Genomic DNA, 21,683 nt, shown 5'->3' with positions numbered 1-21,683 from the left:
CAAGATTCAAAACTCATTACCAGGTAATTATCCTTCTCCAATCAATTATTAAGATTTTCTTTCTTTTAATAAACTCATTTTTTTTCTTTAATCGATCAATCATCATCGGTGATGATGGTGGTGGAGGGAACTTGTCACAAGAATTGATGGAAAACGTGTGTAGCCTCTTCCTCGTCTCCTCCGCTACTTATAAAATGGTTCAATTATGTTTCAGGCAGTCATGGCCAACACAAATTCCCCTTTTGTCCTCCAAGTCCTCAATCTCTCCCTCTTATAAGTTATCTCGTCTCACGGTTAGCTTCTTCTACTGCTCCGTTTCTTCACACGACTAAACCCTTGTAACTGAAGATGAAAAGGGCGTCGCCACCAAATAATTTCAATCCCAGGTACTTTTAATTTTTTTAGGCTAGTAATTCAAATTGACATCTGATACTGGTGCACATAATCTCAAAAGTACTTAACTTTTGATTGTGAATTATGTTTTCAGATTTCAAAACCTAATTTTGATTGCCAAAACTTAACCTAGTATATATGGAAGAAATTAAGTCACTTACGGTTTTGCAATTTCTCAGATTCAATATTTGCACAAACAGTGTAATGCTACTATTATGTTTTAATCAATCATCTGTAATTTCCTTTATCAAGTTTAGGTTTTCCCAAAGTTTGGCTACAAATTCAGTCGAGTACTTGATCTTTTTCAAAGGATGGAAAAAATTTATTAAGGTTTTTATCAAGACCTAAAAATACATGTTTTTATCTAAAACCAAGTCTTGATTGATTCGATCTACCTCACTCAAAACTGAAAAGTGGGCTCCTGTGTGGTTGGTGTGCCACTTCAAGTTTGTTGTTGATCTGATAAAGAAGGCTTTAGTTTGAGGAAGGCTACAAATTCTTTAAGAATATTTAAAACCATTCTGCAAGAATAGTTTATTCTTTAAGAATATTTTTGTTGTATTCTGAAAGAATTGCAATTAATTATTTGTATGCTTAAGGTGTAGTTGTTAGGATGATGCAGGAATGATGAGGAAACTTATGAAAAAAAGATATATGATACTTCATTCTCAAAGAATGAAGAAAAACAACAATATTATTTCAGAATTTCAAGATTCAACATCCAAAAACAACAATATTCTTTCAGGATTCAAGAATTCAAGAAGAAAACATGGCACATGATAGTATTCTAGCGGAATGTTGTTATTTTTTTTAAGAATGTTATTCATTTTTGTTTATATTCTTTTAGAATTTTTATAACTATATTAAAATGTATAAGACTTTTAGTCTGTAAGAATATGTATGAATTTGTATTTAAGTTCAGATGTATAAGAATATATTAGAATGTTTGTTATTTGAACATCTTATTCATGAATTTTTTTTCTTCAGTAATATTCTGTTAGAATAAAATTCTGAAAGAGTATCATTCTAACAAAAAAAATATTCTGATAGAATAAAATCGGTAAAAATTGAAATTGAATTAATTAAAAAATTCATATTTTTTTAAATTAGGAGAATTAATCATCCCTAAAAATCTGAAAATTTCCTTTTATAAATGTAGTTAATTGTCCAAAATACCCTTTTGATAAAAATTGTGTGATTATATGATACATGCTACCCTATTGTAATATCATAGACCCTCAGATCATAATTGTTGATTCTATTCATTCGATGGTCCAGATCTGTGCATTCTGGCACACAATAGTTACTAGAAACAATATAACCTAACCCTATATATATATATATATATATATATATATATATATATATATATATATAGGGTTAGGTTATTTTGTTCTAACTCTCTATTGTGTGCATTTAAGATTGATTCCGGACCAATCATTTTAGTTATTTTGAGAAAGTAATTAATGCATATTACATGTTAAGGATATAATGAGCATTAATTAAACTTTCAGCATTTAATATGCATTAATTACTTTCTTAAAATAACTAAAATGATTGGTCCAGAATCAATCCTACAAGCACACAATAGATAGTAAAAACATTTGAACCTAACTACATATATCTTACTATATTATTATACAAACCTTACTATTTTTAAAAATAGAATTAAGACATCCAAACCATTAAGCTGTAAATACTACAATTTATATTTATGCATAGTGGATTTTATATTTCTTAATTTTTTTGGTGAAAATAGAAAGAATTATTAAAAAAAATTCCACCCTTATCTCGAGTTTGACTCAGCCCCCTATGTTACCCATATATCGGTTGGATACCATGAATAGAGGAGTTGATGGTTAGTTTACCGCACCAACAGGAAGAACTATAAATGGCGTGATCTTAACCATCTCTCTCTACAAACCATGATCTCTATCCTTATATCTTTACAAACCCTGGCTGTCGATAGACGTTACTCCTCCTTCTGCCTATCACTACAACGACAGCCACCACCTAAATCGCCTTCCTCTCACCGCAACCAATAAACCTTCATTCCTCCATTGCAGATTTCCTATGTCGTGCTCTTTTTCATAGTATCATCTGGAAAAGAATAAAGAACGAAATCAAGGAATCCAAATCAAACTCATCTTTGATGCATTCGCCATGAATAGAGTAAAAGATATGGGGTTGATTCAATTGAGTATACATGTTAACCTTTTTTGTTTGTTAGTTGTTGCAAATTACATGTATTTACTTCCTCCAATCTAATTCTTGACGTGTGCTTCTGCATCGTGAATGTGAAAGGTAAATATGGAACTCTCCTATATCTTTCTCTGAATTAATGATTTCATGTGGTTTCAATATAAATGCTATTTTAAGTGTTAGATTTATTAACTTATTCTATATATGCGGAAGCTTTCAAGACCAAATCTTAAACTCGAATCTGGATACAAGAAAATAGTGAAGGAGATTGTGTACCTGCTTCCATTGAAGCTTTTAGATCTGAAGAACAAGCTTGGTTTTCCAGTTGATCTCAAGACAACTCTAAGAACCCTTTGCACTCAAGAAAAAACGAATTTGTGAATTAATTTCGTCCCCTTTGATTTGCTCCTCATCACATATATTTATAGATGGAGATAAACCCTAATGTGAGATATGGAAGGGATCTTGAGGATATTGAGTCAAACCGGGAACTCAAGCCACAAATGGTAAGTGAATATCGGTCCATCAACAATCTTATACACTTTCCATAATATTTGGATTTAAATGATAACAATATATATGTTCATTTATAGAATGGTCCCATGATTTTCTAACAATCTCCCACTGGACCATGAATATATAAATGTACATATAACCATATTAGCGCTTTAATGTATGGTATCATGATACTGGTACCCTTAAACAGTCTTGTCCATTAATCATAACTGTATAGGATCAATGCGGTCTTTGTTACAATTTACGTAACTAAACCATCAATGGTCACATATATAAGTATAACTAACGACATAGATTAAACATGATGCATGGTCACAAAATCAAAATTGATTTCCGACGAGTTCCTTTTTAACTTGAAGTGAGATCAAACTTCAAATAAGTGCAACTAATAATGAAATTTTACCGAATTCTTAAGTCTGTACAGAAAAACATAATTGTTCTTAAACCAAAATAAAGCACCCAAAAAATAAATTGTAAAAACTCCCACTAAAACAAAATATCATCAATATTTATCACACCCATGTGTGTAGTATGCTCATGAAAGACCTTGGGAGGTAATCCCTTCGTGAGCGGATCCGCTATCATGGAGTTTGTCCCGATGTGCTCTATTGCGATTTTTCCATTTTGCACTCTTTCTTTAACAATAAGAAACTTAATGTCAATATGCCTTGACTTTGTGGAACTTCTGTTGTTGTTGGAATACAACATTGCTGACTTATTGTCACAATACAACTTTAGTGGTCTTTCAACACCAATAATACGCAGCCCCGTGACTAAGTTCCGCAGCCATATTGTATGATCTGATGCCTCGAAACATGCTACAAATTCAGCCTCCATGGTGGAAGAAGTTACTAAAGTTTGTTTAGCACTCTTCCATGAAATAGCTCCTCCTACTAATAAGTAAATGTAGCATGATGTGGATCGATAACTGTCTTGGCATCCAGCAAAATCAGAATCAGAATACCCAATGATCTCCAAAACATCTGATTTCCTATATGTGATCATGTAGTCTTTTGTTCTCTGTAGATATCTCAAAACCCGTTTGGCTGCTTTCCAATGGTCCATACCTGGGTTGCTTAGATATCTTCCCAACATCCCTACAATGAAAGATATGTCGGGACGTGTACACACTTGAGCATACATAAGACTCCCAAACAACCGATGCATAAGGAATCTTCTGCATCTCTTTAACTTCAAGATCATTTTTAGGGCATTGATCGAGACTGAATTTGTCTCCTTTTGAAATAGGGGTGTCTCCTGGTTTGCAGTTTTGCATGCCAAATCTTTCAAGGATCTTTTCAATATAGCTCTTTTGTGATAATCCTAGAATTCCACGAGATCTGTCTTGTTGAATTTGGATTCCTAATACAAATGAGGCTTCCCCAAGATATTTCATCTCAAAATGCTTCGAAAGAAATTTCTTGGTCTCATATAAGACCCCTAAATCATTGGTGGCAAGTAATATATCATCAACATACAAGACCAGAAAAAATATATTTACTCCCACTGAACTTGTGATATACACAATCATCTACTATATTTGCCTCAAAACCAAATGAGACAATGATCTGATGAAACTTGTGGTACCACTGGCGGGAGACTTGCTTGAGTCCATAGATAGATTTATTTAGTTTGCAAACCATTTCCTTTGATTCTTTCGATACAAAGTTTTCTGGTTGCACCATGTATATAGTTTCATCAATGTCACCATTGAGAAATGCTGTCTTAACATCCATCTGATGTAACTCAAGATTGTAATGTGCAACTAGTGCCATGATCAACCTAAAAGAGTCTTTTGTTGAAACTGGAGAAAATGTCTCTTTAAAATCAATTCCTTCCTTTTGAGTATAGCCCTTAGCTACAAGACGTGCCTTATGTCTTTCCACATTGCCTTTTGAATCCCTTTTGGTCTTAAAAATCCATTTGCAACCAATAGGCTTCGTACCTTCAGGTAATGGAACAAGATCCCAAACTTTATTGTCTTGCATGGACTTATACTCCTCGTTCATGGCATCAATCCACTTTTGAGAATTTGAACTTTGCATGGCCTGAGAGAAGTTGATTGGATCATTTTCAATCATTCCATCTGGTTCTTCATTTTCTTGGAGATATACATGGAAATCCGAAGGGATTGCACTTCTCCTTTCTCTAGTGGATCTCCTAAGTTGAGGTTGTTGAGGTTGTTCATTATGAACAGGAGAGTGAATAACATTGTCTTGTTGAGGTTCCTGAATTACTTCTTCTCCGGCAGGCACATTAATTTGTGTATTGTCAAAAGTAACAGTAGGAATCGAGATTGATTCCTCCTCAAAGACAATGTCTCTAACCTTATTTCTCCCCCCAAACTCAACATCCTCAAAAAAACATTGCAGTTCATGTTTCAAAAATTGATTTTGTTGCAGGATCATAAAACTTATAACCCCTGGATCGTTCAGAATAGCCAATGAAGTAGCTGCTAACGGTTTTGGAGTCCAATTTCTTTTCATTCGGCCTTTAAGGCCTTGCCTCAGCTGGACATCCCCAGATACGAAGATGAGTTAAACAAGGCTTTTTCCCTGTCCAAAGCTCATAAGGTGTTTTCACAGCTGCTTTAGTTGGTACTCTATTAAGAATGTAAGCTGCAGTCTTAAGTGCTTCACCCCAGAGTGGCTCTGGTAAAGTAGAATGACTTATCATACTCCTTACCATATCCTTAAGAGTTCTGTTGCGTCTTTCAGATACCCCATTCATGCTAGGCGAACCTGGCATTGTGTACTGAGGGACGATTCCACATTCCTCTAGGAATTTAGCAAAAGGTCCTGGACGTTGTTCACCTGATCCGTCATATCTGCCATAGTACTCACCACCACGGTCAGATCTTACACATTTAATCTTTTTATTAAGTTGGTTCTCAACTTCAAGTTTAAAAGATTTAAACACTTCCAGTGACTGAGATTTTTCATGAATAAGATATAGATACCCATAACGTGAGTAATCGTCTATGAATGATATAAAATATTGTTGACCATTCCATGAAGCCGAAGGGAATGGTCCACAAATATTTGTATGTATCAATTCTAAGACATCTGAAGACCTAGTGGCATCTAATCTTTTGGTTTTTGTCTGTTTTCCCTTGATGCATTCAACACAAATTTTTAAATCTGTGAAGTTGAGGTTACTTAGCACTCCATCTGACACAAGCCTATCAATTCTCATTTTTGAGATGTGGCCTAAGCGTTTGTGCCATAATGTTGCCGAATTTTCATTATTTAATTTTCGCTTAGTACCACGTGAATCCACGTGCAAGGTTTCATTATATGAAGTAACAATATCAAGCATATATAACTTATCACAATACGTTAGAGAACCAGTACCGATAACATTTGAATTTAAAGACAAACTAAATTCACCATTTCCAAAAGAACAATAATAACCAGATTTATCCAATTTAGAAACAGAAACCAAATTGCGTCTAAAAGACGGTACAATGCAAGTGTTTTGAAAATCCAAATAAAAGCCAGTATCTAGTAATAAACGAAATGTGCCAATTGCTTTGACTTCAACCTGCTTTCCATCACCCACATAGATATATCTTTCAACATCATTTGGTTTTCGGTAGTTCAGGCAGTAGTAGCACCAGAATCTATCCACCAAGTATTTCTAGGTACAGAAACTAAATTAACCTCAGAACAGACCAAAGCACGGATTATACCTTTCTTAACTCGCCAAGCATGGTATTTTGGACAATCCGGCTTCAAGTGACTAGGTTCTTGACAAAAGAAGCATTTAGGAGGTCCCGATTCCTTTTTCTTTTAATCATTGCCTAAATGTTGTTTCTTTTGCATTGGTCCCTTAGTAGCAGCTTCTTTTCTCTTTCTTTTGCCCTTACCTTTAGAGGTACTAGCAAAATGAGCACTTTCAGTTGTTTCCTGCTTCATCCTTTCTTCTTCTTGCACACAAAAGGAAATGAGCTCATTAAGAGTCCATTTATCCCTTTGGCAGTTGTAACTGACCTTGAACTGATTAAATTGTGCAGGAAGAGAAAGTAATACCAAATGAACTAGAAAATCATCAGAAATTTCTAGTTTCAATGCCTTAAGTTTTGAAGCAAGATGAGACATCTCCATGATGTGCTCCCTTATGTTTCCTTTGCCTTTATACTTCATTGAAATCATCTTTTGCAAAAAAGTACTTGTTTCAGCCTTATCATTTTTTGCAAAACGTTGTTCAATTTCAGCAAGAAAATCTTTAGCATTAATAGACTGCTCGTTTGCACCTCTAAAGGCTTCTGGAACGCCGCGCTTAATGATCATTAGACTCATGCGATTTGAGCGATCCCATTTTTCAGCATCCCTTTTATTTTCCACTGAACTTGTGGCAGTAAGGATGGGTTGCTCAATCCGAAGTGTAAGGTCAAGATCCATGCAGCCGAGAACTAACATAATGTTCTCTTTCCATTCCTTGAAGTTAGTCCCATTGAGAACTGGAATGTGATTCAAATTGGAAGATATTATGCCACAATTAGCATTTGCTGTATTTCAGAACAAAATATTAATTAGTTTTTATGCTCATTAAACCATAACTATAATCAATAAAATTCAAATTATGACATCACAAGGTATCAACACAACATTAATATCAAGTCCTTGAACAACAATATTAACTTTTTAAGAGATATCTTGTTATAGTAGTAAAAATATTGACAATAAAACATGTTAATTAATAAGCCCCTCTTTGGATTGACTAATTAATCACATGAAACCCAAAAATTATCATATATTTACCACTATATATATGTATGTTTATCCGACCAAATATTAACCTACCTTTGGGTCGATTAATATCCGCATTGACAAACACATAAACCATAAAAATTTAATAATAATATTTGACAATAATTCATCCCGTTTAACAAGCCCCTCTTTGGATTGACTTGTTAACGACATGTAACCAAAAATAATTGTCACATATTCATTATCATATTCGTGTTTATTCGGCAAAATATCAACCTACCTTTGGGTCGATTAGTATCCGCAATAATAAACACATAAACCGTAATATTTAGTTTCTTAGAAAATTAATTTTCACAAAAAAACATCACTTTATGTCAATAAATTTGCCAAGAAAATAAATAATGTCATAACTGAATTTATTGACAACCAAAATAATTTCATAAAAATTGATAATAAATTCAAATATCATTTACAGTGCTTATCGAATAAAAATGTAGCTCTTTAATTAAATTGCATGCACTAACGTAATTAAATTGTAGACATGCTGACAACAGTAAACATTATCACATAAAAAAAAATTAAAAAAAAAAAAAAAAAAAAAACTGCTTTCTTAAATCATATACACTGCAAAGTCAAATAATAATAAAAGCTTAGAGAATATATGTGCATTATATGTACAGATCAAAACGAGAGATAATATAAACACAAAAGCTAAAGACATTTATTTATTTTAACAAAGTGCATGTATATGTGGTCTCCAAAACAACTTATGACTTCAAAACAAATTACAATCCACAAATATTTGCATGTTAATTTAAAGTTGTATTGGCACAAATAATACTTATTAATTTTATCTAATATGTACATAAGCAAAAATATCAATAGCCATTCACAAAAGACAAATATATATATATATATATATATATATATATATATATATATATATATATATATATATATATATATATATATATATATATATATATATATATATATATATATATATATATAGGGAAAAGTGAATATACCCTTAAGGGTATATAAGCTTAGCTACCCAAACCCATTATAACACGTCATTTTGTTTAATATATTCATTATAATGTTCTTAAACTTCAACCATTGAATTGATTTATTTTCAAAATTTTCGAAATTTCATTATTATCTTCCTTTTATATCACATCTTTTTGCCGAACACCTACTAGGCTATATATATTATAGTTGAAAATGAAAATTATGTAAGAGGAATATAAATGTGAAATTGATAAAAATCTTGGAAGTAAATCAACTTAGAAGTTGAATTATAAGAACATTGGACAATTACAATGTATATATATGATACAAAACGATGTAGTATAGTAAGTTTGGGTACCTAAGCTTATATACCCTTAAGGGTATATTCATTTTTCCCATATATATATATATATATATATATATATATATATATATATATATATATATATATATATATATATATATATATATATATATAACATAATACATAGAGTTGGCATGACATAATAGTCACTTTCAAACTTATTAGTCAAACGTTTGTTTGGACAACTGTAAAGCAATGTCAGTAACAAAGGGTAAAAAGCAAATATATATTACATCCTTCGTTATTCGTGACAGTCAAAGAAAAATCAAGCATCTGTTAAAATAAATAGTTCTCGACTTAACGAAGAATAGGTATGTTTCAAATATAATGATAGAGATCTTAAAACAACATAAAATTTCTATTATCAAATTCGAGAAAAGCTCTTATACCAATTGTTAGATTTATTAACTTATTCTATATATGCGGAAGCTTTCAAGACCAGATCTTAAACTCGAATCTGGATAAAAGAAAATAGTGAAGGAGATTGTGTACCTGCTTCCATTGAAGCTTTTGGATCTGAAGAACAAGCTTGGTTTTCCACTTGATCTCAAGACAACTCTAAGAACCCTTTGCACTCAAGAAAAAACGAATTTGTGAATTAATTTCGTCCCCTTTGATTTGCTCTTCATCACATATATTTATAGATGGAGATAAACCCTAATGTAAGAGATGTAAGGGATCTTGAGGATCTTGAGTCAAACCGGGAACTCAAGCCACAAATGGTAAGTAAATATCGGTCCATCAACAATCTTATACACTTGCCATAATATTTGGATTTAAATGATAACAATATATATGTTCATTTATAGAATGCTCCCATGATTTTCTAACATTAAGTGCATAAATTACGGGTTTTAGTTTCATATATCAGATTTATGGGGATGGGGAGGTATTTTATCAACTGATATTGGTTTTCTTAATCATCAGTCATCTATGATTTGTATGTTGTCGCTTCACCTCTTTCTAATTTATATTTTAACTTGATTTTTAGGACTCCGGTGATGTCGACGCTACCATCCCCACCGTTTGTTTCGGTCGTCACTCTCCAAGTAAGATTTCACATAAGCTTTCAATCACTTTCTTTATCTCCCTTCTATACATCATGTTTTCTCTGTTCTTTGGCTTTTTTAGGTCTGCTAACTCATCCTTTGGGTTCTCGCCAGTAACCTCCTTAGATCGGTTAGTTTCCTCGAAATCTAAAAGATGTAACCATTGTTAATTAATTCACATAAATTTAAATCTTTCATCTAGTGTTAATTAATTCAATCTTCGGACCTAATATGGAACCTTATAATCATTGTCAATTAATTCACAGAAATTTGAATCTTTCATCTATTATCAATGTGTGGTTTGTTGGAGTGTTCAGACATGTGTCTGGTTTGATTACAAATGTCTTGCTCTTGCAGCATACTTCTAATTATATTTCTTCCTATTTTTGCTCTAATTTTTCTTCTTATTACTTCTTTAAAAAGGAATAAGGACAGGTAGACCACCTAAGTTGCAAGGAAGGGTAAGCTGAAACTGTTTCTTTTTTATATCTTCGTTTTTTTTTTCTTCTTTAAATTACATTTTGACAAAAGTTTGGTGTATTTGACAAATTTGGTTTCCAAAAAGGGTGGTGTCGTCATATGAAATCTCTATTACATCATCAAGAATAACGGAATTGGGTAGAACCCATAAAGTTCATGCTAATCGGCTTTGAGGCATATTAGATACAACCCAAGAGCCAACCACCATGAATTTTCAGGTCTTCATTTTTAAGTATTGTTGGATTTTGATAATTGGATCATGCTTATCATTGTCTACTAATTCAAGCCTCGTAAACATTTTATTCTTGGTGAGAAAAAGGCCTCAGACTATTCAAGGTAAGTATAATGCTATTATGATTAAAATTTAAAGTAAATTGCCTAATTTAGTGAACCAAGTAAAGTACGTTCCTATCTTCTGCAATCCATTATCATTATTACATAAAAAGTTGATCTATTGGTTATTTGAGGAAGAAATGTACTTATATTTTTTTTTATAATAGGAATGTGCTACATTCTTTACTTGCAACATATTGCTATTACCGGTAAAAAAAAGTGTAAGTACATTGCTTTTGTGAGTAAAAGAATCAATTACATTGCTAATGGGATGCTCCAAGCCTACAACAAAATGAACACCAATACATACAGCTACGTTGCTATTTCTTACCTTTAAACTGAAAAAGGATAAATACAAGAAATAACAACCTACTTATTTTATAGTGTGATCATTTGTGATGGATGGCTCATTAATTGATTGGTTTTTTCTTTCATTAGGTATGGATAAAACCAGCAGGAACATCAGATCTGATGCTTTTTATAATACATGTTTTTTTGTATTTTTATATTTTTATATTTGATGTCTATTTATAGCAATAAACTTGCAGTTTTAATTTTTCAATAGCAATGAACTTGTAAGGCTAATGTATTTTTATATTACGTCTATTAACAACAATGAACTTCCAGTTTTAATATTTTAATAACATTGAACTTACAGATTTGATGCATTTAAAAAAAATTTCTATTTTTTTATTTTTGATGTTTATTAATAGCATTTAACTTGTAATTGTAAACTTCTAATAATAATAATAATCTTGCAGGTTTGATGACGTTAAGGAGATGTCGGAGCTGTTGTGATTGACCGATGATGAGATGAGGGAAGGATCTATGTATTTGTGTATTTCTTTCTTTTACTCTTTGATGACCAAGTGTCAACCTGAGAACTTTATTTCCCTTTCTGTTGGATGTAGTCAGCCAACTTGTGAAACATGATTCTCATTGTAGAATGAACTAGTTGAAAGAAAAAACATGTGGCAGAAGTAAACGAGTTGTAGAGGAAGGATAACTAAAGAAAGTTTAAGCATTTATTGATTTATTATATAGCCCAAGCATGACATTTACTTTTTTTTCTTTTATATTACTACGTTTTCTATAAAATACCAAAATAAAAAGTGTTGTCATTTTTTGTCTTACCTGATGCATTAGACTGTGGGGAGTGGGCGCGGCTTATCCACACTCTTTGCCACATAGGCAGGGGAACAACCCCCCCCCCCCTATGCGGTTTGGGGTGAGATTTCGCCACACCTCTCCCTTATACTACCTCGAAATCTGATTGGTTGCTCCCCTTTTTTTTGTTATTATTAAAAGGAAGAATTTCGTATATGCCCTTATTAAGCGTCTAAATATCGTATTTGCTTGAATTAAGTTCTAAATATCATATTTGTCCTTTTTAATCTTTTAAAATATCGGATTTACCAAAATCTATTTTTTTAATAGTTTTTAATATTTATTAATGTTTTTTTTATTTTAAAATCATTAAAAGTGAAAGAAAAAACAAAATGGACCATTTTGCCCTTTACTTCTATAACGCTAGAAGTCTTCACAAGAAACCATAAGGACGCATTTGGAAATTATAAGCATGACACTTGCATCTGCACCTGCAGAAGGTTCTATTGTTCATGATTCATGTGGAGTTTTTTTTTTTTTGGTTGTTGGGAAAGGTTTCATGAGGGATAAAAACGGCAGCATGTTTGTAGGTTTGCCCACCTCGATCCAAGTTTCAAGTGGAAGTAAGTCTTGTTTTTAGGCAGATTCTTCAATTAATCATTCAAGAAAAGGAAGAAGGAAACCCACGATTCTCATTCTCGAAGCAATATTCAATCAGTCATGAACTTGACAGAGCAGGTGTTGTGCTTACAGTTTGCAAAGGTGTAAACTGATGGTTCGAAACAGAGTTTATTTTCACAAAATAAAAAAATAGAGACCTTAGCCAAATGTGGTGATCTTCATCTTCGAAAGCCCATCTAAGAATCTGTTTTTATTCATGTTAATCTGCACATAATTTCATCAAGCTTAATTATATTTTAAACTTTCATCAACTATAGCAGAGGAAACAAAGCTATGTTCTTTACCATTTTCGCTTCAGGGTCTATGCTCATAACAACGTTGATAAATTCTCCATCTAAAAATGGGACTCGAGCTTTTATCTGTGTTATGTAAATCAAGATTCCAGAGGACTTAAATAACAACCTGAATAGGAAAAAAAACTTGAGTGTGATGGTCAAAGATGAAGATACCTTGCGATTAATCACACTCACATCAGGAAAAGTTTCCTGGAGTAATACTTCATCTGTTTGATATGGCCAGAGGCAAAAAGGAAGACGACAAAGTGAGCAACAAAGTTCGTAAGGAAGAAGGCAAATGCATAAAACCAAGGATATATGGATATTTCCTTCCTTTTAGAAGTAAAGGGTAAAATGGTCCATTTTGTTTTTCTTTTAATATTAATAATTATAAAATATAAAAATGGATTATTAAATATTAAAAACTATTAAAAAAATTGATTTTAATAAATCCGATATTTTAAAAGATTAAAGATGACATATATGATATTTATAGTTTAAGCGGCGCAAATATGATATTTAGACGTTGAATAAGGGTATATACGAAATTTTCCATTACTAAAATTAAATTGATAAAAGAAAATAAAGTGTGGCACCACTCTTTGGGTGTGTCAAGGAATCACTTTTGTAGTAAAATCTAACGTGACGCCTACTTAGCAGTAAAGGGAGTACGGTTTCGGTAGCACCACTTCTTCGGGTCTTAGACAAAACTAGAAAGAACCAAATGAATTGTCAATTTCTAAAGTGAATAGGAAAGGGTGCCATGTGACGTTGTTGTTTTTTTTTTTTTTTTTTTTTTTCTTTTTTCGCTTTTTTCGTTCGACTTTGTATCCTAAAATTGCCACCTAAAATTGTGCATTGGTTGTTGCTGAAATTTAGAACTCCTCCTAGAAATATGCATATATGTTATAAATAGAAATCTCAATAGTAAATGAATCCGTTGACAACCTTTTATTTCAACGACTTGCACAATTTATATTTTGTGATATCTAAACCATTTATTTTTATCGGTTAGTTGATGTATTATGTCACAAATAATGCCAAAGATGGAACGAAATTATGCGCCACTGTTGCTTTGCACTGGTGTGTATATATATATATATATATATATATATATATATATATATATATATATATATATATATAATGAAATTTCTTTTTAGCAAACCTTTTTATTATTATATAACAACTCATTGACAGCCTAACGAGTGTTTTATTTAGATTCCATAATTTTGAAGTATATATTTATTTAAAAGAAACTCAAACGGAAAAACTTTATTAAAAAAAAAATACGAATTTTTTATTTTTAGCTAAAAACTTAATCCAAAAATTACTTTAATTAGTTATTAAAAATTTAAATATTTTTTATATATTCTATATGTTTATATAAATTTAAAATATTTTAACTAATTTTTCTAAAAGATTTTTACAAAAATAAAAATCTTAACTTTAGCGAGTTTCAAAATACCAACTAATTTTTGGGAAAGTATCCCAGAAAATAAAACAAATCAGATTTAACATTACCACAACAATATTCAAAGGCTCATATTTTAAAGAAGTTTCATATATCAAAAAAAGGAGCGACATTCCATTCGATTCCATTCCTTTTAATTCTTAGGTAGTAAAACTATTTACATTTTTATCCCCGATATAGAAAGGGACACCAACCCTACACTACAAACTAAACTACCATATCTATCCATCTATACTTTACCATTTACTACTATCTACCTATTAACATAAATAAACCTTACAATTTCATCATCTTCTTCTTCCACCATTACCAAAACTAGTAAAATTCCATTCACATACTTACCTAAAAACAGATCCCCCACAAGACAAAGACATCAACAGAAAAGCAGCTTGTTCTACTTCCCCTAATTTCTTATACTCCTTTTCAACCCTTTCTCCCTTCACCTTCTTCATCATCCGAGATCTCCGCCGCTGCAACACCACCACCTCTTTTCCGACCGCCACCACCTTTATCCTCAACCGCTTTCTCATCCCAACAACCTCATCGGAGTACAAGGCGGCGCTCGTTGAACAAGAGGATGAACTCGAAGACGACGGTGAAAACGGAGCTTGTTTCTCGATTCTCTTATCTGATCCATTCGGACTCCTCTTCTTCCTGTACCTAATTCCACAAGCATTGCATAGCGACTGTGTAGCAAAAACAGAAACAAAAACAAATTTGTTTATACAACTTGATTAGATCGTGATTTGAAGAATAAAGGAAAAATGAAATCAAAGATCGAATCAATTAATCGAACCTTCGGACCAGCAGGACCGCTTCTCCACAACGGTGTTTTGGAGGTTTTGCAATCAACGCAGAGTTTCTCTTCACAACTTACTGATTCCTGAGAAATCAAAACAGAAAGAAAAATAAAACGATCAAGAACTTATCTTCGAGCTTTGAAAGTATCAATTAGCGATTGAAGATCGAGTATGTGTATAACTGTATATACCATTTCTGTTGTGTTGATTGTAGTTTGGTTTCTGAAAATCAGAATCCAAATCGGATACCGAAACTTGAAATCAGAATCAGAGAGTTTGAAGGAGAAGACGAATAACTGAGCATATGAGAGATGAGAATGGCGGCGGAGGTGAGTGGTGGCGCAACCATATAAAAGAACCGACAGTGACAGAGTATCGTGAAGTATTAAATAGTGGGATAAAGGGGGTGGGAAAAATGATGATGATCGGACGACTGAGAATTGAAGATGGAAAGAGAAAGAACCCTAACCAAGGACAAGGGTATGTGATGTGACGAAAGTGACCTTGGGAGAGTCACCTGCTAAAATATGTGAAAGGACACTGGGCCCATTATATGGCGCGAATGCCCACGTGTCACCGTTTATGAATGCCAAAATGCAGTCAGCATGAATTAGAAATAAAATATGACTCTTATCTACTAATGCCTCTCATCGAATAATTTCATTTATTTAACTTTTTTTTTTTATTTGTTTGTTTGTTTTATAAAATTATTTGACGGTTCCAAAAAATTTAACTTTTTTACACAAAAATAACAAAAAGGTTCGTATATACAAAAAATCATAAATATGTGTGTATCAATTAGTCAACATATTACAGAAAACAAAACAAGGAGTGTTAATCGGAAAAAAAAATGAAAATTTATTGGATTTTTTAAACAACTAAATATATAAAAAAAACAAAGCACGATGACTAACAAAAACTATCTTACCTTAAATATGCAAAAAAAAAATTATGTTAACAATCTTCCAATCGACGTGAATATCCGAAATTCGAATATCTTCTTAGTCTTTGTTCATATTCATCTTGCTACCCATTTGATCAAAATAAATGACAAAATTAAGAGATGTGATTAAAAAAGAAAATTAATGGTGTCCACGCTTAGTTATTCTGGAAAATATTTATATTATGTATGAGCAAAATGTAAGAGAATATTTAATTTTTTCAAAAAAATAATACCCACTCAGTTTAGCCTCGATCTAAAAATAGTCATTATTATCTTTTAGACTCATCGGAGTGGGATTCGGTCACACTCGGCAAATCGAAGGTTGACTTGGCAAGCATCGTGCCACTACCTCGGTGCGCTCTACTCGGCATCGATACTCGGCTAGTTTCTACTGAGTTTGAAAGCCCCCTCCAACCAATGAGTAATTGCTTTTTTTTATTTGTTTTTTTTAATAACTATAAATATAACTCAACATTCATTCACATACCACATCAAAACCTTCTTCAACATTCTCTCTAATAATGTCATCTTCATCTTCTTCATCGTTGGGTTTTTCTGATGTGTTGCTTGAATCGATTATAGAGGTCATTTAAGAGCCTGAACATAAGATAGAAGAACTACGTCAACAAAATATCAATAATGTTCATCGTAAAAAAAGGTTCGTACAAAGAAATCGTGAGGCGGCTCATCAATGCCTCATGCAAGATTATTTTGAAGAAACCGTGACTTTTCAAGGATTATTATTTTCATCGGCAGTTTCTAATGCAAAAACATATGTTTCAGCGTGTCGTCAATGACGTCATGGCAGTGTGTCCATATTTTCAATAATGAGCAGATGCTAGAGGTATAGTTGGTTTTACCCCTTTACAAAAATGCATCGCCGCACTTCGTCAACTAGCATATATCACTTCCCTCAATCCACTAGATAAGAATCTTAGGATGTTCGGACATACTGCACGACAAAGCCTTCATAAATTTTGTAAGTATGTCATTATATTGTACGATCCATGATATTTGTTCAAACTTACTTGTAGTGACATCCATCAATTATATGTTCATAATTCGTGTAACATCCCAAAAATCCAGGTAAAAATTTTCATTTTTAAAACCAATCCAAACCACAAGTGTTTACAAAACATAGTTTCCACAAGTCATAAACATGAAGCAGAGTATCCCAAAATCAAAATCTCATAAAATCCAGGATGATGTGCACAATTATGTCTTCGCCTTGTCACGATCATCTGAAGTACCGGAAACAATAAACTGAAAATGTAAGATAAAGCTTAGTGAGTTCCCCCAAAGTACCACCATACAACAGATAACATATACAATCATGCATGATGGGTCGACTCAGTCATCAGATTGGAATACCCTCGGGTCCACAACCATCGAGCTAGATTACCCCAGGCCTAATCAGTCATCGGGCTGGAATGCCAACATGTGACAGGCCCAATCAGTCATCGAACTGGAATGTCGATATGTAACGGGCCCATTCAGTCATCAGACAGAATACCCTCGAGTCCACAACCATCAGGCTGGATTACCCCCCATTTGTTGGCTCACGCACATAGCAGTAGAGCCTCAACATAGACCATACTTTGTCAACATAAGCAATAAATAAACACATAACCAATCAGCAGGCAAATCAGGTAGATCTACAAATTACTACTATATAGCAATATCCTATATACCAGGATACAGATCTAACAGATCACTACAACATCACAACATCCTATATACCAGGATACATAACCTGATGGGTCGGCATTGGTGCCTTCGACCCACAGTACAGTAAGGAAAAATCGCATCTCAGTCCGGAAAGATAGTTAAACAGGACATTGCTCTGAATATCAGCTCTACAAGTCATATATACATTAATTAGTGACCAATCTTAACTACAAATAAAAATACCCAAAATACCCTTAGTTCAAACTTAGTCAAATCCTGATCAAAGAAAAAAGTCAAAGAAGTAAACCGAGTCAACTCAGTTGAGTATGCCCAACGTACTCAGCTTGTATGCACAACGTACTAGGGGCTTGACCAAAAATAGGTTGTTGACCATGTACATGTAGCGTACTATATCATAGGCCCAACGTACGTTCCAACTAACTTCTCTTTCTATTAAGAGCTTAATCACTTAAGCCCTTTCATCAAAAATCCAGATTTAGTCCCAAAATAACATCTTAAGTCATAAAGTTTCCAACTTTATGAATTTGCATGACTAGGAAGTTCTCAACACTAAAAACCTTAACTTCTTAACTCGTTAAGACATTATAACCCATGCATGGAAGGAAACTAATGACCAAGATTGCATTTTTATGGCCTTAAACACTCCAGAACGTTTAGACGACAATCCATTTGGGTCTAGAGCATGCCATACTCAAGAACAGCATTGATGGGGGACAAAAGCACATAATACCATCATACAAGCTAGATCTAACCAAATAAGCATCAAGGTATAAACTTTATACCTTCTGGAGATGTAGGAGGGTGTAAAACTTCTAGATCTAAAGTTGCTCTAAACTTCCAAGATATTCTCTTTTCCTTCTCATTCCTTTATGAATACCAAAACTATTGGATTATGTGTCTAATCCCATAACTATAATTGGTATATACTTGAATTGATAGTAGCACGGTCCTTTTGGGTTGCCCTCAAACCTAGCAATTATATAGGATAACTTTTATAGAGAAAGAGATTGATTTATTAATTTATTATATGATTAATAAATTAATTGGAAATCAAAATAATTAGTTTGTTAATATATTATGAGAATAATATATTAATTGGAAATATTATTATTTAATTAATAATTAATTATAAATTAATTGGGATTAATTGGATTAATTAAAAGTATAGGGGCTGTTTGGTTATTTATTGATAGTTGAGGGAAGAAGGCTCTAGAACCTCCTTGAGAGAGGTGGATGAAAACTTCTAGGGAAGGGCCTAGAATTTTCGACCAAGGCTCTTGGATGGGAGGGTTTTGGGTTTCTTGGTCACCAAGTAAAGGGATTAGGGTTTCCTCCTTAAACCCTAGCTTTGGGACTAAGCTACCTCAGCTATATAAAGGTCCATAACCCCTCATTATTTCTAGACTTCATCTCCTAAGAAGATCTGGTTGAAATTTGCTCTTCTCCTCTCTCTCTCTCTTTCTCTCTCTCTCTCTCTCTCTCTCTCTCTCTCTCTTTCTCTCTCTCTCTCTCTCTCTCTCTCTCTCTCTCTCTCTCTCTTTCTCTCTCTTTCTCTATAGTCAGACTCAAGGGAGAGGGCACTCATACTTCATTTCAAATCTAAAAGTTTAGATTGAAGGTTTTAATAGACTTATTCATGGACATATATGAATATCATGTTGAAATGATTCAACATAGGAAATTCAATATATGGAAATATTATAGCAAGAGATAGAACATATTAGATCTTTATGTAAGACATAGTGAATCGAGTCTCATATGCTTCAGATATAGGATCGATTACATACGTTATAATATTCACTTGTTCTGATTTTTCCAAATGCCTTGGGCATTGAGATGGAAAAGGAATAGAATTTTTGTGACTAAAGTTGTTAAACAACTATCAAGAACATTCTAAGGTTATATCAAAGGATCGTTTGCTTATGGACAGTTGGAAGTATAGTATTTTTTGTAGGGACCATAGTGACATGTTTTAGATTGAGGTGATTCTTGATCAGAATTGATGGTCATATAGGAATATGAAAATGTTTACATAGTAAGAATTGATTATTAAATTCTACATGTGATGTAACATCCTGTTCCGAATCGATCCCTAGTCTGAGGATGTGGCACAAAGATCGGTCATCATAAGGATTAGGGATTTTGAAAAGGTAGGATCTAGGCCCATGTGGGTGCGGGAGATGTAGTAGAAGTGATTCGGGTGTTTGGTTCGTGTTTTGGAGCCTAGGGGTATATCGGTTCAGTGTTAGTTGGGCTTTTGTGGAAAATAGATTTTTGTTTGGAAGGTCTTAAGAAAGGTATGATTTGATAGAAGTGTAGTGCTTCTCGTTACCTTTCCGATTATATAAGGATCGTCGGAATCAGGCTTATAACAAAGAATTTATGGCCTTCGGAAGTTTCGTGGTTTTCAGGCTTAGCCGAGTACACGGGGCGTACACAAAGCGTACGTGAGGCGTACTAATGAAGAAGGTAGTACGCGAGATGTACCTTGGAGTACGTTGGGTGTACTGACTAGGATGGTTGCGAATGTTCCCAAAGTACGCTGGGCGTACTCCATTCAGATCAAAACCTATTTTAGGGTCTTGGACCCTATTTAAGCTCTTTATCTCATAACCTAACCCTAATATCTTCAGCCTCCACCCTCTATAACCCTAGGAATCATCCTTAATCATTCATGGTGGTATTTTGAGCTTATGGAGTCCATTTTTCGAGTGTTTGGCCCATTTTCAATAAGGTGGAGTTTGATCCAAAGATGGGGATCAAGGATAAGCTTATGGATCTGGATTTTATGACTCATTGTCAACTTGATGAAGGTATAAAGCTCTAAACTTGACCATTTACATCTTAGATCTCTCATTTGTGAGTTTTAGTTCATTTTGGTCCCAAGGATGAAGCTCTATGGTTCCAAATCCGTTTTTAGGCTTAGGGTTGCCACCGTTGGTGCTAACTGTGTCCCTAAAGCAGAAAGTTGCCATCTTGGAGGTCTTAATGGGTTCATGCAAGATTTATGGTCATTTTCATGGAAGTATATTGCTATACCTTAAGTTTGGGTTCATGTGGGTCATATAAAGTCACCAAGTCAGTGACTTTATTGATTAAGACGTTAAGTAGAGCTCAGATCTGTAATTTGGTCCCTTGGTTTGAAGCATTAAGTGCTTAATAGATAATAAGACTTAACAGAGGAGTATGCTAGGCGTACAAGCTGGTACACGTTGCGTATAAGTCACGAACCTAGTACACGTTGCGTACAGCTGAGTACGCCCTGCATACTCAGTCAGAATAGGTTTCACATATTGGGTTTCGGTATAGGCCAGCTGTTGGGATTGTTTATCTTGGGTCTGTTGGGCCATCAGGTTGTGGGCTGTTAGTGATGTTGGGAAAGGCCCCAGAAGGATTTGGGCCCAATTTGGAAAATTGGGTCATTGATGGATTTATGGACATTATAGTGCTTGGCTTTGTTTTGGGTTTGGGCCTTAGTTTTGGATCATACTGGGCCAGGGGTAGAATGGTAATTTTATCCCATGCATGGATTAAGGATTATGGTATACGACCCAATTGCTAATTGGGTATATTGATCGTTATTGATAGATCAGGAAGTGGACAAGCCAACAGCTAAGGATTTCCTTCAGGAAGCTTCTGCATTCAAGGTGAGTT

The 21,683-nt window shown here is 33.5% G+C and overlaps 2 protein-coding genes and 1 long non-coding RNA gene across 7 annotated transcripts; 1 reads left to right on the top strand and 2 right to left on the bottom strand.

Moving 5' to 3' along the window:
* Positions 1-6,902: 6,902 nt before the first annotated feature.
* On the bottom strand, positions 6,903-7,959 carry LOC145064353 (uncharacterized). The gene is made up of 2 exons (XM_079011820.1): positions 7,917-7,959; positions 6,903-7,621 (listed from the first exon to the last, which is right to left on the bottom strand). Exons 1-2 carry the CDS (start codon positions 7,957-7,959, stop codon positions 6,903-6,905), a joined length of 762 nt encoding a protein of 253 aa, XP_078867946.1.
* Positions 7,960-9,469: 1,510 nt separating this feature from the next.
* Positions 9,470-12,099, top strand: LOC145063086 (uncharacterized). 5 transcript variants are annotated; one of them, XR_013687836.1, is made up of 4 exons: positions 9,470-9,920; positions 10,190-10,247; positions 10,330-10,708; positions 10,813-12,099. It is a non-coding gene; the product is annotated as an uncharacterized LOC145063086 (long non-coding RNA). The 5 variants fall into 5 exon arrangements; XR_013687837.1 differs by having other exon boundaries at positions 9,474-9,920; positions 10,330-11,281; positions 11,822-12,099; XR_013687835.1 differs by having other exon boundaries at positions 9,479-9,920; positions 10,330-11,063; positions 11,228-12,099.
* Positions 12,100-14,671: 2,572 nt separating this feature from the next.
* On the bottom strand, positions 14,672-15,850 carry LOC145064968 (GATA transcription factor 16-like). Its single transcript, XM_079012325.1, has 3 exons — positions 15,589-15,850; positions 15,394-15,480; positions 14,672-15,283 (listed from the first exon to the last, which is right to left on the bottom strand). Exons 1-3 carry the CDS (start codon positions 15,589-15,591, stop codon positions 14,936-14,938), a joined length of 438 nt encoding a protein of 145 aa, XP_078868451.1. The 5' UTR covers positions 15,592-15,850; the 3' UTR covers positions 14,672-14,935.
* Between the last annotated feature and the right edge of the window lie 5,833 nt (positions 15,851-21,683).

Source organism: Lactuca serriola, chromosome 7 (genome assembly GCF_051521515.1).
Source record: "Lactuca serriola cultivar US96UC23 chromosome 7, Lser_US96UC23_V15, whole genome shotgun sequence".
NCBI classification, from domain to species: Eukaryota; Viridiplantae; Streptophyta; class Magnoliopsida; order Asterales; family Asteraceae; genus Lactuca; species Lactuca serriola.
The sequence above is the reverse complement of the archived record's forward strand: the minus strand, read 5'-3'. Positions and strand labels throughout refer to the sequence as shown.